The 22,709-nt window shown below is 41.4% G+C and overlaps 1 protein-coding gene across 2 annotated transcripts in view; it reads right to left on the bottom strand.

Moving 5' to 3' along the window:
• Positions 1 to 448: 448 nt before the first annotated feature.
• Dnaaf11 (dynein axonemal assembly factor 11) overlaps positions 449 to 22,709 on the bottom strand; it is a 95,356-nt gene continuing 73,095 nt past the window's right edge. For both annotated transcript variants that reach the window (XM_075963607.1, XM_075963606.1), the window contains 2 exons: positions 12,167 to 12,252; positions 449 to 984 (listed from right to left, as the gene is read on the bottom strand). In XM_075963607.1, coding sequence (XP_075819722.1) covers positions 807 to 984; positions 12,167 to 12,252 — 264 coding nt within the window. In that variant the 3' untranslated portion in view covers positions 449 to 806. The remainder of the gene's footprint in view (positions 985 to 12,166; positions 12,253 to 22,709) is intronic.

The raw sequence follows: 22,709 nt of genomic DNA, 5'->3' as shown, positions 1-22,709 counted from the left end.
GATGGTAAACATATCAAAAAGTGGAGAAGGAAAAGCCACAGAGAAACCCTGTCTCGAAAAGCCAAAAAAAAAAAAGCAAAAAAAGTGGAGAAGGCATTTGAGTAGGAAGAGCAGTTGAGGAAGAAGATGGGGAAAGGAGAGAAGAAAACGAGCAAGAAAGGAAATAGTGGAGAGTTACTATCCAGGGTGAGTTCACACAGCTGGCCTTGAGACCAACCTATGGAGCAAGCAATACTGTTTGCCTAGGAGAGACGAAGCCACTGCACTGGAAGGAATGTGAGGACCTGCTGAAAGTCTTCCTGCAGTGACTCAGCAGGAATCCAAACATGTAATGTCAAATTCATGTTCTTGCCATGACATCACGCCACTAGAGAAAGCAGACACACAAGAAGGAAAATGGAAACCCTGTTTAAAACCATGTCAAAGCATTCCACTTGGATCTGAGATTACAGTTTTAATATCCGAGTTTGACCCATTTTCTCAAATCCTTTTTCATATGACCCAATCTATTGCATAAGCAAGCAACAAATGATTTATTCTTAATGTTGAATGTGATAGTTCTATTACATGACTACATATTTTCAATAGCCAAACTTAATTATAGATGAGTGATAAGTTATAGCATATTTAAGGTATGCAATTTAATTTTAAACTCACTTAAGATTATTACTATGCAAAGTAGGAGTTACAACATCAGATAAAACTATAATGAACTATGTTGACCCCATGAATGACACATATCCATTGTCGACACCAAGCAACATGGGTTGATCAGGTCACAGTCAATGACAACACAGCCTCATGTTTCAAATTAGTGGAGGCACTTCTGGGTTATCATCAAAGTCGGGATCTTCCATACTGGGTACAACTTGGGCTTGAGAGTCTATTCGTTTGGGTTTATGTTTTTTCTCTTGTACGATTGTAGTCACATCAGGGCAGGAATGCTTGCTGGGATCGACTTCTAATCTTTCTATCTGCTTTTTTCTACAACAGAAAAAGGCATGGGGGTTATTATTATTATTACAGTCTTTAAAATTAAGTTTTAAAGAAATTTAAACTCATTTACTCACTCAGTGAATACTTAGCAAAGGCCAAATATATGGCATGGCATAGATCAGTGGTTCTCAACCTTCCTAATGCTATGACTTTAATAGAGCTCCTCACATTATGGTGACCTCCAAACATAAAATTATTCTTGTTGCTACTTCATAACTGTTATTTTGCTAATGTTATGAATTATAATGTAAATACACGATATGCAGGATATTTGACATGTGACCCCTGTGAAAGGGTTGCTAAACTTCCAAAGGAGTCAAAACCCATATGTTGAGAATTGCTGACATAGAGGGAAAGAAAAGACTGTCCCTGGCTTCAATAATTAGGGAGATTTCTAGAAATAAGATTTTTAACCCATGGAAGAATAAAGAACCAAACAGAGCTGTGCTGCTACACAGGCAGTAGGAGGTGAGGAACTTGAGAAACCCTGTTACCTCAGAAATTAGATGATCTATCCAGCAGAGTGACACAGCCAGGAGCAACAGGACACTAGCCAAGTGTAGTCCCAGACTGCAGCTGCCTGGGCTGTGTTCTGGCGGGGATGTACAAGCTCAGGTACACAACAAAGCTCAGTCCACAGCTTCTACAACCACAAGCACCTGCTCCAACTGCCCACGCCCAGTACTCTTAGAGGCAGTATGGCTGCAAAGGACCAACAAGAAACTCCACTGCCCTAGGCTCCCAATGCTGTGCTCACAGAGGAACTGTGTGGATGGTGCACACTCCTGTGCTGTGATCATGGAGGAACTGTGTGCATGGTGCACACTCCTGTGCTGTGATCATGGAGGAACTGTGTGCATGGTGCACACTCCTGTGCTGTGATCACGGAGGAACTGTGTGCACGGTGCACACTCCTGTGCTGTGATCATGGAGGAACTGTGTGCACGGTGCACACTCCTGTGCTGTGATCATGGAGGAACTGTGTGCATGGTGCACACTCCTGTGCTGTGATCATGGAGGAACTGTGTGCATGGTGCACACTCCTGTGCTGTGATCATGGAGGAACTGTGTGCACGGTGCACACTCCTGTGCTGTGCTCACGGAGGAACTGTGTGCATGGTGCACACTCCTGTGCTGTGATCACGGAGGAACTGTGGGCATGGTGCACACTCCTGTGCTGTGATCACGGAGGAACTGTGTGCATGGTGCACACTCCTGTGCTGTGATCATGGAGGAACTGTGTGCATGATGTACATTCCTGTGCTGTGATCACGGAGGAACTGTGTGCATGGTGCACACTCCTGTGCTGTGCTCATGGAGGAACTGTGTGCATGGTGCACACTCCTGTGCTGTGATCATGGAGGAACTGTGTGCATGATGTATATTCCTGTGCTGTTTTCACAACAATTTTTGTTTGTTGCACCTGAACTCCAGACCACTGATCTTCACCTTTCTAACATTCCTAGTGTTTCTTCTAATACACATTTTACAACCACTGCATCACTCATTCATTCATTCACTCATGAGACACATGTCCAATACCTCCATATTCCTGACACAACAGAAACTGAGGACACCCTGGTCTGTAGAAAATGACAGATTTCTGGCAATGACTAGCGCAGTACAATGCACAGACACAGAATGTATTACAGCACTGTGGAATTCTATCATGCTGCTCTGTTTTCATACAATGCTGGCATATTCAAAGCAGAGATTTTGTATTTTTAATTTTTTCCCTGACATACAGCAATATTTAACAAATGTTTATTCTGTAAGTAAAAAGGTATTATCCTTCATTGGAGAAATAATGAATTTCTGTGAGGAACTGCTCTGGTTTTTGTAGGAGTTACAAAGTGATGTCCTCAGGTGACATGTGCCCAACAGATGCTGTCTGCTGCAAAGAGGAAAACTCTATCCTTGGGAAAGAAGGGACTCTTGTTGTACTTGAGATCCCCCTCTTCATTGCTGAGATTCCCCTCCTCATTGCTGAGATCCCCTGCTCATTGCTGAGATCCCCTCCTCATTGCTGAGATCCCCTCCTCATTGCTGAGATCCCCTCCTCATTGCTGAGATCCCCCTCCTCATTGCTGAGATCCCCTCCTCATTGCTGAGATCCCCTCCTCATTGCTGAGATCCCCCTCCTCATTGATGAGATCCCCTCCTCATTGCTGAGATCCCCTGCTCATTGCTGAGATCCCCTCCTCATTGCTGAGATCCCCTGCTCATTGCTGAGATCCCCTCCTCATTGCTGAGATCCCCTCCTCATTGTTGCTGAGATCCCTTCCTCATTGCTGAGATCCCCTGCTCATTGCTGAGATCTCACTCCTCATTTCTGGCCTCTGCTCAGCTCTTCAAGGCATTTGAGTTAATTCCTCTCAGTGTTCTGAGTATGTGCACAGACTTGTTGAGGGAGAACACTAAGAATCAAGAGACTATAAAATAGTACATTCTGTAGTCTAGCTTGTTTGCTACAAATGAACTCTGTATGCTATAGGAAAAGAGAAGAGACCAGAATGAACTGTGCCTTCACTGAAGTAGTGACTAAGACAAGTCAGAAGACAAGGAAACTGGTACTTAGATAAATGACCAGTGTAGAAGGACAAGACCTGAGCAACCTATCTCCTCTTATCTGATCATAGGTAAAAAGACCTGCAAGGCTGGGGCTTGGCTGCATGGCATGTCTCTATAGTGACATGAAACTTTCCTTGGAAGTAAGGCTGCTCACTCTGCCAGCAGCGTATGTAAGAAGCATGTGTGTGCTTTCCTTCTGGAAGTAGAATTTTGACATATTCTAGCCCCTAGTTAAAATCCAAAGCATCCAGCCTCTAATGAGCCTGCCTAATGCACTGTGTTGGTGTTTCTCTGCTGCAGAAGTTAAGTGTTCTGGGTCACTCTAGAGGAAAGGATCTTTAAAAGCTTGGCCCTAGTTATCTTCAAACTTGCTCTTGACTAATGCTGCTTTGTTTCATTCTTCTAATAAATATTACTCACAAGTGTGCCTGTGCTGAGTCCTGTATGCTAACAGACCACTGAGCCTGGGGTCCTCATGGAGATGCCGGACATTGCCCGCAGATACATCTTTTGTTATTCCCTTTAAATCCTCAGGTAACCTTCATTGCACCTTTTTCTGTAGCAGGAGAACAGGAGGATGTCAGTCAAAGCCTCAGAGGTAAACAGTCAAGGCTGGGGAGCAAGTTTGGGTTGATTACATCAGCCCACATAAACCGTCACACAGAAAAAAGAACCATATACCTTTCACCCTTGGACTTTTACGCTAAAGATTCCATGAAAAAGGCCTCCAAATCAATCCTAGCCCACTGTCATTGCACTGGCTTCTTAGTCATCCCTGGTTATTACCTACTAAGCTATAGTTCTAGAGTGAGTGGCCCAGCCATTATGCCTCAGTGGATTCATCATTAAAACTGGAATGATGACAACATACATGTGCATACTGTCCAGGCCAAATTAGTTCACAGAAGTAGAGGAGAGTATGGAGTACCAGGAACTCAGCAGACATTCAGTGAGGGTGGAGTCCGTGCAGGAAAGAAAGCATAGGTTAAGGACATTACTCCAAGGGTAAGAGTCAGTTATTTAGTTCAGTGTGCTTTTCATTACACCTCTTTTGGGTGCTTGGCGCTGCGATCAGTATTAGGAACTTAAAACTAAGACACGACTTGTGTCCACAATCTAAGGAAGAAGACACATAACACACACTCACTTGCTGTGCCCCAGGCTACTTGGCAAGATCTCTGGTATTGACATCATAAAGGCTGTTGAAATGCCAAGGGGGCAACAATAAATGTATGGATGTTGGGAGTTATGGAGGAAAAGGGGATTGATGCTTTGTGAAACTACATTTGTAGTTAGCACACAAAGTAATGGGCTTCACTGTGACGTTTTCAGGCATAAACGTTATACTGTGTTCTCATTTGACCCCTCCTTCCCTTCCCCATCCCTCTGATTCACTTTTGACTGATTCTCATCCACTCCCCAGTCTTTCTTTCTGCTTCATTTCACAAAGAATTACTTTTTCTACTTTCATCTCTCTCTCTCTCTCTCTCTCTCTCTCTCTCTCTCTCTCTCTCTCTCTCTCTCTCTCTCTCTCTCTCTCTCTCTCTCTCTCTCTCTCTCTCTCTCTCTCTCTCTCTCTCTCTCTCTCTCTCTTTCTCTCTCTCTCTCTCTCACACACACACACACATACACACCAAGTAAGTGCACGCCATATTTATCTTAGCCTGAATGGTTTCTATGATTTCAATTTCTATCCATTTTCTTACAATTGTCACTCTTTCATGGCTCCTTACAAATAAAGAAAATTCGTGTGTGTGTGTGTGTGTGTGTGTGTGTGTGTATTTTATTTAATATATATTCACCATATTTTTTTATCTGTTCTTTTGCTGACCAACTTCTAGGCTGGTTTCTCTCATAGCTACAGGGAAAGGAATCTGTCTCTTCCTTAATAGATCACACTGGTCCACTATATGGACATACAAGAAAAACCCTATTGACTGCTCACAGCCCATAATTAGTTAGTTATTCACACACAAATTTGCAGATACAGACACACAGTGGGGGGGGGGGAGAAACTATGTCAGGTAGTGACTCAGAACAACAGAGACCTGCCTCTCAACAGTTCCATAGCTCAAGAGTCTAACTCAGGTGTCCTTGGGCTAAAATCAAGGAGTCAATGTCTCTCTAAAGACTCAAGTTCAATCCCCTTATGGCTTTTTCTTCTTCACGAAGATGTCTACATTCCCTAGTATGTGGTTCCTCCTGTCTTCAAGCTGTCACTGGCCAGGTGAGTCCTACTCAAGCTTCACTCTGACCCTAACCCTTCTGTCTCCCCTTTAGCCACCCTAGGACTATATGCTCAACCCAGGGCCATCTCTCTATTGTAAGGCTGTCACCATTTGCAAATCCAGCCCACTGAGTTAACCTGTGGGAGTTAACTCAGCCACAGGTTCATGGCCTTACCTCATGTACATCTACTGGGGAACACTACTTTGTCTGCCGTCTTGTCAGGATCATGGAGACTATGATACTAAAAATGAAGGTCTGAAGCTTCAAAACCATGGTGCTTAAGGAATGACAACCATGATTACAGAGAGGCTTCTGCCCTGACACCTTGATTGCCAAGCTGCTGAGCTTTCCATAAAACCACCAATCTCCAGACAGACTGTTATCAAGGGCAATTAAACACACTATATAAATGTTGCAGTATTCCATTCCATTCTTAGCCTTTTGGGACAGTTAGAAGTGAGGGCTTGCTATACAGCTGCCAGAACTCACTATATAACTCAGACTGGTCTTTTTTTAATTAATTATTTTTTTTTAAAAAAACCTATCTTTTATCATTTTACATATTAATCTCAGTTTCCACTCCTTCTCCTTCTTCTGCTCCTTCCACCTTCCCCTCTCACCCCATGCCCACCCACTCTTCAGAGAAGGGAAGGCTTCCCATGGGAAGTCACCAAAGTATTTCACATCAGTTTGAGGCAGGATCAAGGCCTTCCCTACAATATCTAGGCTGAGCAACATATCTCTCCAAATAGAATGGGTTCCAAAAAGCCAGTACAAGCAGTGGTGATAAATCCTCATTCCACTGCCAGTGACCGCACAGTCTGTCCCAGCCATCCACTATTACCCACACTCAAAGGGCCTAGTTTGGTCCTATGCTAGGTCTTCACTGTCAGACCAGAGTTAGTGAGCTCCCATTAGCTCAGGTGAGCTGTTTCAGTGCGCATCCTCATCAGGGTCATGATCCCTTTGCTCATATTATCGCTCCTCCCTCTCTTTGAATATTGAGAGCTCAACCCAGTGCTGTGGATCTCTGCATCTGTGTCCTTTCACATTCTAGGCTATAATGTGATGGCTTACAATGTGTATAATTCCAGTTCTATAGGATCCAGCACTCCCTGCTGGCTTCTGCAGACACCTGGTGTGTAAGCAGTACACTCACATGCATTCAGGCGAAGCTCTTATATACATAAAATAAACAGAAATCTTTAAACAGTATGAACCTGTGGGAGACATTACAATATTTAATCATAGCATTCTACCCCTAGCCCAAGAAAACCCATGCAAAATGCATTTAGTCTAACTTCAAGAGTCTCTCGATAGTTGCCTGGTTATTTTGGTTATAACCCCAATCATGTGGGAGGCTAAGACATGTGGATCCCAAATTCAAGGTCTGCCATGAGTTCAAGGCTAAGCCGGACAACTTAGTGAGACTCTTTTACAGACCAAGAGTATGAAAGGAGGTTATGGATATAGCACCATGATAGCCTAGAATGTGAAAGGCCCCAGATTCCATCACCAAAGTCTTAACAGCCTAGTAATATCCACAAGTCTCATTTCATTCATTCTTTCTACTGATACTCTAGAAAATATCTCCATAGTGAACCCCTGTAAAATCTAAACTATAACTACATGTTTTTGTTATACAATAGCACAGAGCAAATGTTTCATTCCAAAAGGGAGGAACTTGAGTGTGGGAATGAGGGAGGGAAGCAAAGCAAGACTGAAGCCCAACAGAAAGGCAAGAATGGAATCTCAGAGTTCCATGACTGCATGTGTGGTGTGAGTGCCAAGGGGCCGCACGGTTCTCTCGATGGCTCCCATGTTCATGACGTCTCCACTGCAATTTCAGCTTGACTCTCATAGCTTTACATATAGACCCCTCAAGAACTTTAGACATGGAATTTTACCGTGCTCCTTACTGCCAAGCCATCAATGACCTTTTTCTGTAATCCTGGTGGAAGCTCCCACAACTCCCCGAATCTCTCCTGCATGCCCGTAAAGCAGTACCACACAAATGACCCCACATTCAGCTCTCAGCTCCAGCAGGAACTATGCCCCTTCGAACCGTGGGTGTTTGTCAACTTAACATTCTACTACCTTTGAATACAGACTGACTAGAAATTTCAGGATAAGGCAAAATTTAATAAACTCTGCCCAAATGTAACATGGATAGCTCTGTGGTTATCTTGTCACACGAATTATCATGGAGATGTGCCTTTGGGCATGTCTGGGAAGGAGTTTTTAGTGAGCTGGGAAGACCCACCTCTTAGCTGGTGGCACCATTTCATGGACTGGGGCCTTGAACTTAATGAAAAGAAGCAAGTGAACTGAGAATACGCATTCATTTCCCTCTGCACCTGGCTGTGATGCAATTTGAGCAGCTGGTTCTTCAGTTTCCTGCTCCCCTAATATCCCTGTCATGATGGACTATACTCTGGAACTCTGAATAAAAACAAGTCCATTGTCCCTTAAGTTACTTCGGTTGGGTATTTGGTCACATCAATTAGAAAAGTAAAACAGTCCTCTAATCCAATTTCCAATAGAATTCTTGTTCCTACCAAAACCTTACAAACATTTTCTTCACTGTGCTCATTTCTATTGGCATTCTGGCATTTCCAATTCCAAACATAATCACACATTAAGCTCTGCCTATTCTGCAACCCAGGGATTCTCAAACTCATGCTCCCAAACTCCTCTAAATTTCTCCCATAGACTTGTTTCAAAAGCTAAGGATCCGTGCAGTCAGGTTTTGTCACAAGAACCCCCTTCCTGGTTTTTCAGTATTAACAACTTTTGCACTATTGGGAACTAAGTACCTGTTAGAAACAGTTTAAGATAGCAAGGACTTATTTTGGCTCACAGCTTCAATCCACCATGATGAAGAAGACATGATGGAGTAGATCAGGTCACGGCTGAAGGACATGTGACAGGATGCTCTTATCATGGCAAAACAGAAAACAGAGGATGACAGAAGTTGGTGACAGGAATTACCTGTAAAGGCCTACCCCTAAAACATACCTCTGTCAATTAGGACCTGCCTCCTAAAAGTTCCTCCAAATATAGATTATAGTGAATCTAAAGAGACATTTTAGATTCAGGCCATTATCTCTCTTTTATTTAATACTATATTGCAGTCTTCCACTATATAGCAAGGTATGAAAGAAAGTGAAATTTGTGAAGACAGTAAGCACTATTTGCAGATATAGAGAATCTAAAAGGAATCCACAGATAATAAAAGGCAGATATAGAAAAATATTAGTAATATTGTTAGGTATACATAAATATAAAAGTGGATTCCATGGTAGTGTTAACTGTAGAACAGTGCAACCACACTAAGTGTCAAGACGTTTCACAACGTCAAGTGGCTAAGAAGTCAGTTTGATGTTGTCTATATTTTCCCACAAAAACAAATTTCAGCTTTACATATCAATAGTAGTTAATAATAGAATGAATTCATAATAGTATAAAAGTGTTACACCAGTAAAATAAAAACATGGCTATACTTATTGAAAAATACAAAAATTTGTAGAGGCATCAAATGAGACTGTGAAATACTAATGCTAGAAGGACTGATTTCCTTAATTGATTCATATGCACAATTCTAAATATAGCCCCTGAAAGTGTGGGGGTGGAGAAAGATGGAAGAGAGGGAGAGAGAGAGAGAGAGAGAGAGAGAGAGAGAGAGAGAGAGAGAGAGAGAGAGAGAGAGAAAGGCAGACAGATTAAGTATGTGCTGTAGTTTCAACCCTTAAGTTTCAGAAACTAGGGCCTCCTTCTGAGGTCATCCAGCGTGCTGCCTTTAAAAGTAACGCAGGAATGCTGGACTTCTTGGACCTGATCACTCTGCGATCAGATACTTACATAGAGACTGAACTTAAGCTCTTTTTTTTTCTGTTTAGCTCCAAATGGTGATGTGACTGCTCCTTATACAGGTGTCTCAGATGCAAAAGTCACATACCTGGGAGGTCTTTACCAGACTGTCCTTGAGCTTCCAAAACTTACAGACATAAACCTCATCTGGTTATAAAGTTAGCATGTTTCTGGTTTTTCAATGTAGTATTTGAAAAAAAGAGACACATACAATTTGCATGTGAAACCAGACAAGTTGATTCTAAAATTAATGCGGGCTTATAAAGACACAAGAACAGCCAGATCCTCTTCAAGAAGGTGAGATGACCTTTTCCTTAAGTTATAAGGACTTATTAGAAAGCTATGAAAATCAAGGAAGAATCCAGACCTTCACATTCAGATGCATGATTTGTGACACAGGGGTCTTGATGACCAACATTTTAGAGCCAGTGAAACACAAAAAAAAAAAAATCACTTCTTAAAATTCAATTCCTGATAGAAAGCACCCAAACAGGAAAGACAAGAGTACAAAACTCTAGAAGAGGATAAGATTCCTAGAATAAGGCAAAGAAAGCATCAGCCATAAAACTATTGCTAACTTCAACTCCGGATGCTATGTCATGACTACACTATACAATACAAAGGCTAATCCCAAAGCGTCACAGTTCTGGATCCATCTCTCTCGTTTCGTGATGTTGGGTAAATTCAACTTCTGTGCATCTCAGTAAGAAAGGCTTTTTTTCATGCCACGCTATTTTGATGATGAAATATGGTTTGTTTAGTCCAGGGTCTCAGCAACTGCATCATAAATATTTTCACTTTTGAGGACCCTGTGCGTTTCCCTTTGCATCACAGTATGAAGAACCACATTCGTTCACCAGGTGCTCCCCTCCAGCCATGAGGGATAAACCAGTCTTTCCTCTTCCTCTACTGGCTCCATCTGCTCAGCATGAGAAGCAGACTGATCCAGTTAGGAGAAGGTGGAGGTCTCTTCCAGTCCTCCCAGATTCCTGTTGCATTGCTACCCTCTTTTTCAAAGACCAACAAGCAACCCAAACTCAATCCCCATGCACACCTTTAATAGACAACGTTAGTTAATGAAGTTGCCCAGCCCAGAAGCAGTGTTCGCAAAGAAGGGCTAGAGTACACTGCAGTTTTCCAGGGAAGAGAGAGCTCTACAGTAAGCCTCCACAGGAGCCCTGGGTGGGGGGTTGGGAGGTGAGCTTTCTTCACAGTGAAACCGAGAAAGAAATGCTTTGTAGATGCACTGTACTAAGACGACTCCAACTGCCAAATCTAACCATAGTAATGACAGTCTTCCTGAGGTCTGATAACGACCTCCAGACTGCAGTGGTTTGCCTTTCTATTCTGCAACCCCTTGCAAATTAGCTAAGATTGTTTACTTGGCTTGAGGGTGTTGGGGTTAATTATGAGTCTAATATTCACATAAGTCGTGATAGCTAAGGATCTTGAATCTGTAGTAAAATTTACTAGATTAAAAAATACAAATGACTTTCCAAGGTTAAAACAGCAAACTGGTTTTCAGGAGAAATTCATTCCGTACCTGTTGTTCAAACAAATTCCATGTTTAAAAATCTCTACAAAACCTCAATGGTCACCTTTGGCTATACACATGGCTGAGGCTTTATGATGCAGAACACAAATACAGCGCTTGTGCAGGTATTTTTATGATGTGATCCAGAATATACATTTGTAGCACAGAGATAAATTTGCCTTAGTCCAAAATAGATTCTGCCATCTGGATGTTAAGAGTCTGGAAGTCATGAGAAGTAGGCTAGCTGAAGGAACTGGGGCCTTATCCAGAGCCTGGGAACCAGGAGAGCTTTGTATAAACTGACTTCCTTGCTGGCATGTTTAGAGGAGATTGGCTTTGTCCTGAAGCTTTCAAGGAGACAGGGCCAGGATCTCGGGGAAGCAGTTTCTAACACAGTGGAATACTGGAAATGAGTGAATATTCTCTTGACAAAGTGAGAGTTTTGCTGGAAAATGCATTTAGGAAGAGGCTGTAGATAATTTATGGTCAGGACACTGAGAAGAGGGCAGTGATAGAGGCTCTTATATTTAGGGAACCTAGAATGTCGGGTGACAAGGGAATCACACAGGGATGTGATGTGATAAAAGCAGTATTATGAACATGAACTGGTTCAACATGCTCCATGGCCTTTGGGACACTCAAATCCCCCTTGAAAAGTGGGGTTTGCACTGACTAATGTGGTTACAAAGCAAGTGTTCGGTAAATATCAGCAGTCATGATGAATATTATCAGTATTACTACAATTTTCACAAGCAGCTGAGACGTGCAGGGACACAGGTTGGAGTCTGGAAGATCAAGAACCCTATAAATGAGGAGTCTGGGGAGTTGGAATAAACATGAACATGCATGGTCCGAGCATTTTCAAAGATTAAATGCTTACAATCATTCTGGAAGCTGTGTTCTAGCCACTGTGTGATAATGAAGAGAACAAAGTTATATAGGCAAGTACAATCAGGAACATGATACCTGTGGCTCGCTTGCTCTCTGCCGCTGTCCAGGCTGCTTTTCACAGACGTGGGTGTTCGCTGACCTCCTGTGATCACTTCTCCTACCTAAAATAAAAACATGACATGTGTAAAGTGCTGCATTCTTCCTTGATATATGTGAATTTTTTTAAAAAACTATAAAGCATCTGAATTTTTGTCTGTACATATTCCATGGATCAGTCTTAATTTAAGCCTCTTAAACACAATAGTCTTGCAAAGCCTCAAGCTATGGAAAGATTGCCAAAGCCAAGCATGCAGATTTGGTGAATTAATTTATTTAACAAATGTATTTTATCTGAAAGCTAGCAACATGCCAGCCACTTAAGGGAAGTGTTCGGGATCGATGCTGATTTGAGAAGACTCTGCCTATGTAGTGTTCCCAATGAACATACTGACAAAGAAAGCACCCTACACTGGAGTTCTTCCTATTCCAAGTTAGACCTCTTGTTTCCATTTTGAAATTAGGAGGAAAACAGACTGTGCTCTTAAAGGTCTTTCTGAGCATGAGAATTCTGTAATTCCATTACTTCTTTTATACTAGATAAGTTCAGTGCTAAGCATGTTACGATCTTAATAAATAAAGCTGACTAATTCCTTCATCGAACAAAGACTATTCAAAGGTGAAGAGAGGTCACCTAATTTGTGCCCTCAATAACTGTCCAAGCTCTCCCAGTGGAGCAGGAAGAGGGCACACTGCTCCATATCATAACCCAGCTGTGCAATAAGCCTAAACTGACCCTTATAATTTATGTTGCACATTTACTTATGACTCCCTCAGCCCCCAACATCATTCCTGAGACAGGGATTACTTGTAGGCAAAGGCATCTAAAAACCCTCTCATTGTGTTGCTTGGGTCTGGTGACAAGTTCAGGCTCATTTGCCTTTTCTATTCAAATGTCATGGAGGGATATCATCCCTCATACAGCCTCATCATTTCCTCCTCCTTGAGAGAGGAGGATACATTTCTGAACACATCTGCACAGGAGGAACAGTCATTGTTTTGAAAGTTGACATGTAATGTGGGATTTCCCTCTGTATGCTGTGAATACCATTGGTTAATAAAGAAACTGCTTTGGGCCTATAGCAGAGCAATAGGGGAACAGAGCTAGGTGGGGAAAACTAAACTGAATGCTGGGAGAAAAAAAAGGAAGAGTCAGAGAGAAGCCATGTAGCTCCACTGGAGACAGATGTGCTGAAACTTTGTTAGTAGGCCACGGCCTCGTGGTGATACACAGATTAATGGAAATGGGCTAAATTGGGATGTAAGAGTTAGCAAATAAGAAGCTAGAGCTAATGGGCCAAGCAATGATTTAAATAATATAGTTTCTGTGTGATTACTTTGGGAGTCTGGGTGGTCAGGAACAAACAAGTGGCCTTCCTTACTACAGACATGAACCTGCCATCCTCTTCTGACCTACCTGAGACTTGGTGTGTTTCACAGATGTGGCCCACAGTCCTACGATGTATTAAGGAAAATTCTTAGGCTTGGATTTACAGAGTCATCTGCTGGCACAGCCATGCATGCTGGACTCACATTTGTATTTGGGAAGGGAGTTGGTGGCCTAGTTTAGCAATAACACTAAGTTTGTTTACCTGAATGCAAAACCAAAGTCACACATAGGAAAATATCCTTTGCCATTTGACTAAGGAATTTGTTTTGCATGCTCCACAGAGCTCTGAGAAGGGTGGGTCAGGCCCTGGCTAGGCTGCATCGCTGCTCAGCTCCTCCCACCTCCCACCCTTGGTGCCTTCTCTCCCTTCTCAGGAGTTGATGCTTAGGCAGTCCTTGATATTTTGCAATTCATCTACATCTTAGAATCTGCTTTAGGGGGCACAGTGGCACCTTAGCATCTTTTTTATTATTTTAATGCTTTAATCATTTTAAACAACATCATTGTGAGTTAAAATGCATTAAAATATCAGCCTTGTTGTGGGGGCAGTACACATTTTATATTGCATCCCATTGTAAACACACTAACAAGAATGAGAACCTATGCATAATTAGAGCCTTAAAATGCCTACTTCTAACACTGTTATTTGTCACATATTAGGCACAAAGATTCTCTGTGTTTATGGAAATGCAAATAGAGTCGCAAATTTGGAACTTTTCTTCACAGGGAATTTGCTATGTAGCAGAATCTGAATGTGCTTCTTATTTTTAAAAGATATTTTCAGCATGGTTTGTTTCTAAGGGTCTTTTAATTTTGAAAGTTACAGAGAATCAAAACATCAGCAGTGGCATTCTTATAACATAGGAGTCCGTCATCACCAACACTCACAGCAACCACAGGGAGCCCCTGATAGAACCTAACTTGTTGGTGTGAAGGGCTATAGGCTCAGAGTGCCAAGGTTTGGTAGTCATGTCATTCGATTTCCCACAGTCCTGTAGGTTGGAGCTGTGCTTCTTCTAGGTAGCAATGCTCATTATCAGTGTCTTATTCGTGGCCCCATGTATGTTTTAGGGATGACTAATGGAAAAGTTGTACGGACCAAAATATGTTCAATAAATTAGATAATGTGAGACTAACAGTTTCCTGAACCCGCAGAGAGAAATGTAATTAACTCCTCAAAAATTCAATTCTGGGACAGGCACTGAGATACAAATTAACATTTTAATGATGTTGCATTGTTTTAACCCTTTGGAGGTTTGCTCTGGGGAGCTGGTACAGAATACAGACACAGTGACAGGGCTCAATTGTCCACAGATGCTCAAATCCTGCCTAAGGCTTTTCTGACCACGGACTTTCCAAACTTTGCTTGGCTAATAGCCTGAGTGGGGGGTCTCATTACCTCCTGAGCCAGCAGCCTGCATTCAGAGGGTCTATATGGATATTAATAAAATGTATATGGTTGCAATACTAACAGTAAACGGCATGCACTCCCAGACTGTGGCTGTAAAGCATCTGCGAAAGAGAGCCCGAGCTCTTGATTCCCATTTTTTATATTGAATCACAGGAACTGCCAATCTGACTATTTCTGGTACTTAGGAGAGTAATTAAATATGGCTCAAATCAATAGTGACTTATATGACTCTAAATAAATATGAGTGAATGAACACCATTTTGGTTGAAAGCTTGCTTGTAAATTAGAATAAAAATGAAATATAATTAAAGATCTTTACTGCGAAAAGTATACAGTCACCTGTAGTCGATAATGACCTCTGAATCACCAATGGTGTTACCTTAAGGAAAGAAATCATAGCACTTACCCTTGGTGTCATTAACCAAGTTCAAGCCCAAATTTGAATTCTCTACTATGTTTTCACTTTGTCTTCCACCTTCCTTTACTCTGTACTTATTGAACTTCACAAGGAAGGGAATGAGAGTTACTTTACAAATCACTGATACTAACTGACCCCCAATGACCCAGATAACAAAAAGTATTATACATATCATTGTTCATCAAACAATATCCAAATGTCTTCTTCCACATTCGTGGTGGATAGTCATGTTATGATTGTTTTCAACTTCTATTCTTGCTGTTTTTAGCAAGCGATTGTCATAACATGTCTGCATTACTCTGGGTCAAGAGCATAGAAGGATACATACGTCAACATTACAACTTTGTTTTAGCTTAGGTTGTAAAGTTGACTACTTGGGAAGTCCAAGGTAAGCATACTTGACTGTTACATTGTTCTCTAAAATGCAGGTTAAAAACACAGGCTGAGTGTACCCAGTACCACTGCTAGTTTTAAACTTACGTGACCTTAAGGTGTATTATTAACTCAGCTGTGAGTTTCAGCAAAATGACAGCCTCTTAGAAAGTAAGAGATATATTTATCACAAAGCATTGCCACACTTTACTGTTTCTTATAAATTTAGCTCTGCATCTTAAATATAATATGCGTGAAATCACAATAAATTCCTCTTGGAGACTTTGCCTTTCCCCACAGTTTCCAATGTTCCCTCCATTAGGTTTGCTTCACTGAGCCCCTACACTGGGTTAAGCACAAGACCAAGGGACAGATTGAGAATGGATGATGGGAAACAACCACAGGTCATTTCACAAGGGAAAAAGACACATCCAACCGAAATTCCTGGAGGCATGGAACTGACAGACAGATGGATGGCCAGTGCTCAAGAAACTTATTAAAGAAAATGGTATTTCATAATGGAAAGAACAAGCCTGAATTTTCCAGAAGACAGAAACGAGAATGTTCTGGGAAGAGAAAAAAAAAGCATGATCAGCTGAATGGTGGTAGCACATGCCTTTAATCCAAGCACTCGGGAGGCAGAGGCAGGTGGATCTCTGTGAGTTCAAAGCCAGCCTGGTCTACAAATCTAGTTCCCAGGACAGGTTCCAAAGCTACAGAGAAACCCTGTCTCGAAAAACAAAATACAAATAAACAAACCGAGCACGATCAAAGGCAGTAAAGTAAATGGACGTGTAACGCACACGTGGCTGCCCATCACACCTGGGGATAAGACTGCAGACCTGGGAAGCATGTGCGCTGTCTTCCTGTGAGGTGTTCAGGTTTCTCCCATGAGACCGTAGGAGCTTTGTGGTGCTTCACTTGCTTGTTAGTGTCAGCTCATGAGGAATGTTTAAGCTGGCTTCCTCGTTGATTTAGGCCAAGTGTGGGAGCAACCACCACACCTGTAAATCCCCACAAATTTAATCTGCGTTATAAGGTAACAGTGTATATGATAATTATATTTTCTTACAGAATTCACTGTCTCTCAGTTTCAACATTTACCTCAATTAAAAACATCTCAATGAAAAGTGTACTCGAAGCCTTTCAATATCTAAGTAATTATTGATTTTCATCTTTCTGTGCTTTGTCATGAGAGCAGAGACACCCCCCCCACACACACACACACACTAGATCTGTATTCTACTACTCTATGTTATATCTCCTGCCCTTGCTGGTACTGTGTGAGACGCTAACTGACCTGCCCTGTGTTTCTCAGGTGTTTAAGTATTATTGCTGTGACAAAGTTCGTCACCTCCTTTTAGAGTCTGGAGAGAGCAGCCTGGAGTCCAGATGTTTTCTAGGTGATTATTTTTTTGAGACAAGGTTTCTCTGTAGCTTTGGTGCCTGTTCTGGAACTAGTTCTTGTAGGCCAGGCTGACCTCGAACTCACAAAGATCCGCCTGCTTCTGATCTCCGAGTGCTGGGATTTGAAGGCGTGCACCACCACCCGGCTTCTAGGTGATTCTTATGTGCTGGCAAATTTGGAATTTTGTCTTGGCTGACTGCATAGCATTCAACCTTTTCTGAGTGCTGTTGGTGGAGGTGGAGGTGTGTTGTGTAAGTGTGTGAGTGAGTGTGTGTGTGTGTGTGTGTGTGTGTGTGTGTGTGCGGTGTCGGGGGACTAGCTTTCTGCATGCCGAGAAAATGCTCTACCACTGAACTATGCCTCACACCTCCATATTCACTTACAGAAACTACATTTAAGTAAGGTGGACAGCATCCCAGGAATTACGTAGGATCTGGAATAACATGAAGCTGTGGATGAGCAATAACAACTCTCTAATATTCCATTATGTGATATACTGTTCTGTAATGAGCTGTTTGTGGAAACTTAAGATATTTCACAACTTCTTATAATTAGATCACGGTATCTACCTATTACATAATAAATTTGTACCATTGATTTATTTTTCTATAGAGTCCAAAAGTATAATTATGAAGTCATAGCATACATCTTAAGACTTGATATATGGTGACAGTTTTTATTTCCAGAAAGATTAGCTCACCTCCCATTTCCTCCCACAGTTTATGAGAGCACTCGTCCATTGTAGCCTCACTGATATCACATTTTTAAAATGTTTCTGATAGAAAGTTGGCAGTGGTGTTTGCTTCTGAAAGAGAAAGTTGCTGAGGAAGATGGGAAGATTGTTTGCTATGCACTGTGTAGACTTCTTAATACTCAACAAATTTATTCTGTAGAACATATTTTATGTAAATAAGCATAAAACTTAAAAGTTTGTAATTAGATAACTAGGCATAGAGCTTTTGTTATAAAGTATACAATTTTTGATGCATGGATATTACCTCACTTGATCTTTTGTGCATGTTTTTCTTGCCAGTGGAGCATCAGCTTTAGAAAACCTGAATACTAAGATGTTTATTTATTTAGTGTGTGTCTTATCCCCCACTAAATGCAAATGCCACACAGAAAGGAATATCTGTGCTGGGCATCACTAAGGCCTCAGTAATTTTTATTAACTAATGAATATAATTTAAACAAACAATAAATACTGAAGGCTTTAAATATAACTTTTATACCTTAACAAAAACTACAGGATGTGGCCTCTATTTTACTTTTGGAAAATATGTCTCCACAGAGAAAGAAAGTGGGTATTTAACTATAATTCTGTATTAAAATAATATCAACTACTAAATTTATCTGAAATTTATTCTGATGTATATTGTTAAATAAGATGATGTTAATATCTTTGTGGTGAGGGGGAAGGACTGCTCAATGGTTATGAGCACTGTCTGTTCTAGAGAATGACTGTTTGGTTCCTCACAGCACCTGGGAAGGCTCACAGCTGCCTGTAACTCAAGCTCCAGTGGATCAGATTTTATCTTCTGGCCACCACAAGAACTGCACACATGTGGCATACACATACAACACACATAGATAAAAAGTTTTAGAAATCTTTTAAAAGATGACAAACAGATGGTTTCTAGTTGTTCCAACTTGCCAGTGAAGTAGACATACCTCTTGTTTTAGGGAGCTTGCGGTCTAGTGGAAGGGGAAAAGCCCATGGGCAGGATTAGGACCGTGTAATCCAGGCACAGGGTACAGTACCATGTGCCAAGAGACTCCCCGATGGCTCAGGGCCAACTCCCACACTGTCATTTGAGCTAGCAAATAATTAAAAGTTGAAAATTATGGACATGTCCTCCAAAGAAAGGGAAAACCTGTGTGAAATGCTTCAAAGTAAGAAAGGTTTGAGAGCCCCAGAACTGTTAACAGCTCTGGGCTGCACAGGCCTGAAGAAAGAGTACTGGCAGAGGTGAGGGTGAGAGCTGAGCTTACAGACCTAACCGGAAAGCTTATGAACCACCTCTACAGTTGGAATCTTGGGCTACAGGTGAGAAGGAGACACTAATAGGCTTTAGGACAGGAAAGCTCTATCATAAAGTTGGTGATTTGAGAGGCTTGCTGAACAGCACAGTAGATATACATGGAAAGAATACCTGGATAAAGCAATACCACTCCTAAGAATTTTATAAGAATAAGATTTAAGATAAGATGATAGTGGTAAAGAGAAATCAGAGTGAGATATAAAAGTAGCAGACCCAGCAGGCCAGAACACGGAGAGGAAGGGCAGAGGGAGACGATAACAGAGAATCACTAGGAGAAGGAATTAGGGAGATATAGTAAGAATGGAAGGGAAATGAGCTCATATTTTAACTGAAAATCCTGACTCACATATTCAAGTTAGCAGGCAAAAAGAACCTTAAACCAATATATCAAGCAGGCTCAGACAGGAAAAGGTAAAAGGAGAGGATACAGGACTGAGGAAGGAACCAGAAGAAAGATGAGGATGAAAGCAAAAGGCCAACAAAGTAGTGCATGTGCACAAGGATGATCAGAGAACCAGGATGGGAGACAGCAGCACAGGACTCACAGAGCTATACAAAGAGCTTGGGAAAGGAGGTGCATCCCAAACAAGTTCACATAGTGGAGGGATTCAACAGATTACAAGAGGTCTACTGAACTTGGAAAAACAATGTTTTTATAGTACAACATGCAGACATGCATATATACACATATGTGCATACATACACACAATACAAATATACACACATACATATGCACATACATGCATTATTTAAAGATAATAAAGACAAACAGTAGAAAGCAGAAACTAGAGGGTAGTTGATCTGTTGTGGGGGGGGGCAGGAATAGCAACCAACAAGAGGCAAGTTCATATGAATTTTTTCTACAAGACTCTTTCTGAGTTGGATAAGGCATCTGGAGCTCAAGAAGAAAAATGTACTCCTGCTGGCCTGGTGAGTGAAAAGCTGGAATATCAGCTATAAAGAGTCAACAGAAAGGGACTCCAAGTTAAGCATGTAAATGCTGCTTAAGTCCTAATCTGGTCACACGCAATGTAGAGATTACAAGGCACACAGCAAAATGCAAGGACCAAAAAAAAAAACAAACAAAAAAACAAAAAACAAAACTGAAAAGAGACTTAAGCTCAGAAATGGTACACAGTTTAATAAAATGCCACCAAAAAGGTCAAAGGTGGCATCTGTATCACAGACCTTCAAGGTTCAGGGAATATTGTAAAGAAGGGGCACAAAGATCTACATGCCAGAAGTTAGAGAGGATTGCTACAAAATGGTGTATTCTGGGTATGACAAGATTACTGCAACTGTGAATGCAACAGCTCTGGCTGCCTGCAGAAAATCAACCCACTCAACACTCCCGCATGAAGTGGGGAGAGCTCACCAACTCCCACCCTGAAGAGCAATTGACAAATGATCATTTCTAGGGAGGGGAGAGTCTATGGTCAGGTCAACCATCCACTGGCCCCTCACCCGTGAATTGGACTTGATATGGGAACAAGGTGGCATTGGGGTGGGCAGTAGGGTGTGACTCTGGGAGTGAGAGGTGAATATAATATAATCAAAATACTTTGTCTGCATGCAAGGAGGTGTTTATGGGAAGGGATAGAGAGAGGGAGAGAAATAATGTGATTATGTTATAATCTCAAAAGTAAAATAAAAAGGGTTTAAATAAAATATATTTAAATAAATATGTTTTAAAAATATACAATTATATTTAAAAGCAAAGACTATCAACACCCCATATCCAGAGAGAGCATCCGTCAAGGGCCAGGATATGTGGCTGTGCTGAAAGCACTAAGTCTGCATTTGACTTGCTGGTAGAAACACCTGGGAAACAGCAAAGACAAATGAAATGGCTGTTAAGGAATGATGTCTAACATCCAAGAACTGTAATCTACAAGAGTATGAAGGCACACAAACCGAGCCCTATGGTACAGTTCATGTGGATGCACCTTAAAATGGAAAATAAATAAACTTCTAAGTATATAAGAACTAACATTTTAAAAGAAGGGAAAAGATTGACTTTCTTAAATAAGAAATCCTCAAAAAATTTGACAAAAGAAGACTACCTCTAGTAACTGAAAATGATGAGTGTTTCTAGTAACTGAGAACCTTTGTTAAGGCCAACATATTGTTTAATCACTTTTCTTTCTATATATACTAGTGTGTTATCTTGGTTAGGTTATATTGAGGTGGCCCCATTCCCTGGCAGGCTATCCTAGATTGTGTTAGGATGGAGAAAGAAAGCCAGGCAAAGGCCTGCATGCAGCATTGTGTCCTGATCCTGAGTAGAGATGCCACGTGACTGCTTGCTTCCTCATGCTCTGCGATTGAGTCCTTCTCCACAATGATGAACTATAACCTGGAAATGTGAGATAAGGAATCCCCTTTCTCTTTAAGATGCCTTTAACTTAATCAAAATAATCCCTCATGGACATACCTAAGAGGCCTGTCTACAGGGGATTCTAATTTATGACCAGTTGAAATTTATCACTAGCCATCTCAGGGACCAAATGCTTTTACAGAGGGCTCAAAGAAATCGAAGAGCAAAGCAAAGCCTGGTGGTGCTAGAACTGCAGATTCCTACAAAAAAAAACTGTTTCATGCCATATAGAAAATCAACTTGAAATAGGTCATATATCTAAGGTAAAAAGCAAAAACGATGAAAAGATTCTGGAACAGCTAAAAATGTCATGAACAAGAATGGGGGAACAACCACTCAAATGGAAATAAAACATAAAAACTATATGCTAATAGCAATCCATTAAAGTTGCTTTTATAAGGGTATTTCATTCATCACAGGAACTGGAAGAGTAGCCTCGTAGGCAAAGTCCTGCATTTAGCCCTTTTATTTTGTATACTTATCTGTTTATCCTCATGCTGCACTCAGATGTCCTGACTCTACACTGAAGCCGGAAAGCTATAACTCTTCCAGCCTTGCTGTTTTTATAACTATTCTGGTCATTCTTTGTATTTTCATACATGTGAGGACCAGATTTCCACACCAGAGGCTCAGTTTCCACACCAGAGCCTTGTTGGGATGCCGCTAATGATGCACAGAATCTGCAGGTAAAGCCTGGGAAGAACCAGCTCTGTATGCTCTGAATATCATTGATTAATAAAGAAACTGCTTTGGATCCTACAGCAAGGTAGAACTTAGGCAGAGAAAACGAAGATGAATGCTAGGAGAAAGGAGCCACAGTCAGAAAGAAGCCACGTAGCCCCACCAGAGACAGAGGCTGGAATTTTACCTGGTAAGCCACTGCCATGTGGCGATACACAGATTAATAGAAATGAGTTAAATTAAGATGTAAGATTTAGCTGATAAGAAGTCAGAGCTAATAGGCCAAGCCATGATTTAATGAATATAGTTTCTGTGTGAATGTTTCAGGGCTGAGTAGCTGGGAACCAACAAGCAGGCTCTTACAACATTGGAATATATAATAAAGGGAGAAAAGTGAGAGGTGTCAAGAAACATAGGCCAAAG

The sequence above is a fragment of the Microtus pennsylvanicus genome, chromosome 2 (assembly GCF_037038515.1).
Source record: "Microtus pennsylvanicus isolate mMicPen1 chromosome 2, mMicPen1.hap1, whole genome shotgun sequence".
Lineage (NCBI taxonomy): Eukaryota > Metazoa > Chordata > Mammalia > Rodentia > Cricetidae > Microtus > Microtus pennsylvanicus.
This window is presented reverse-complemented; position numbering and strand designations above follow the sequence as displayed.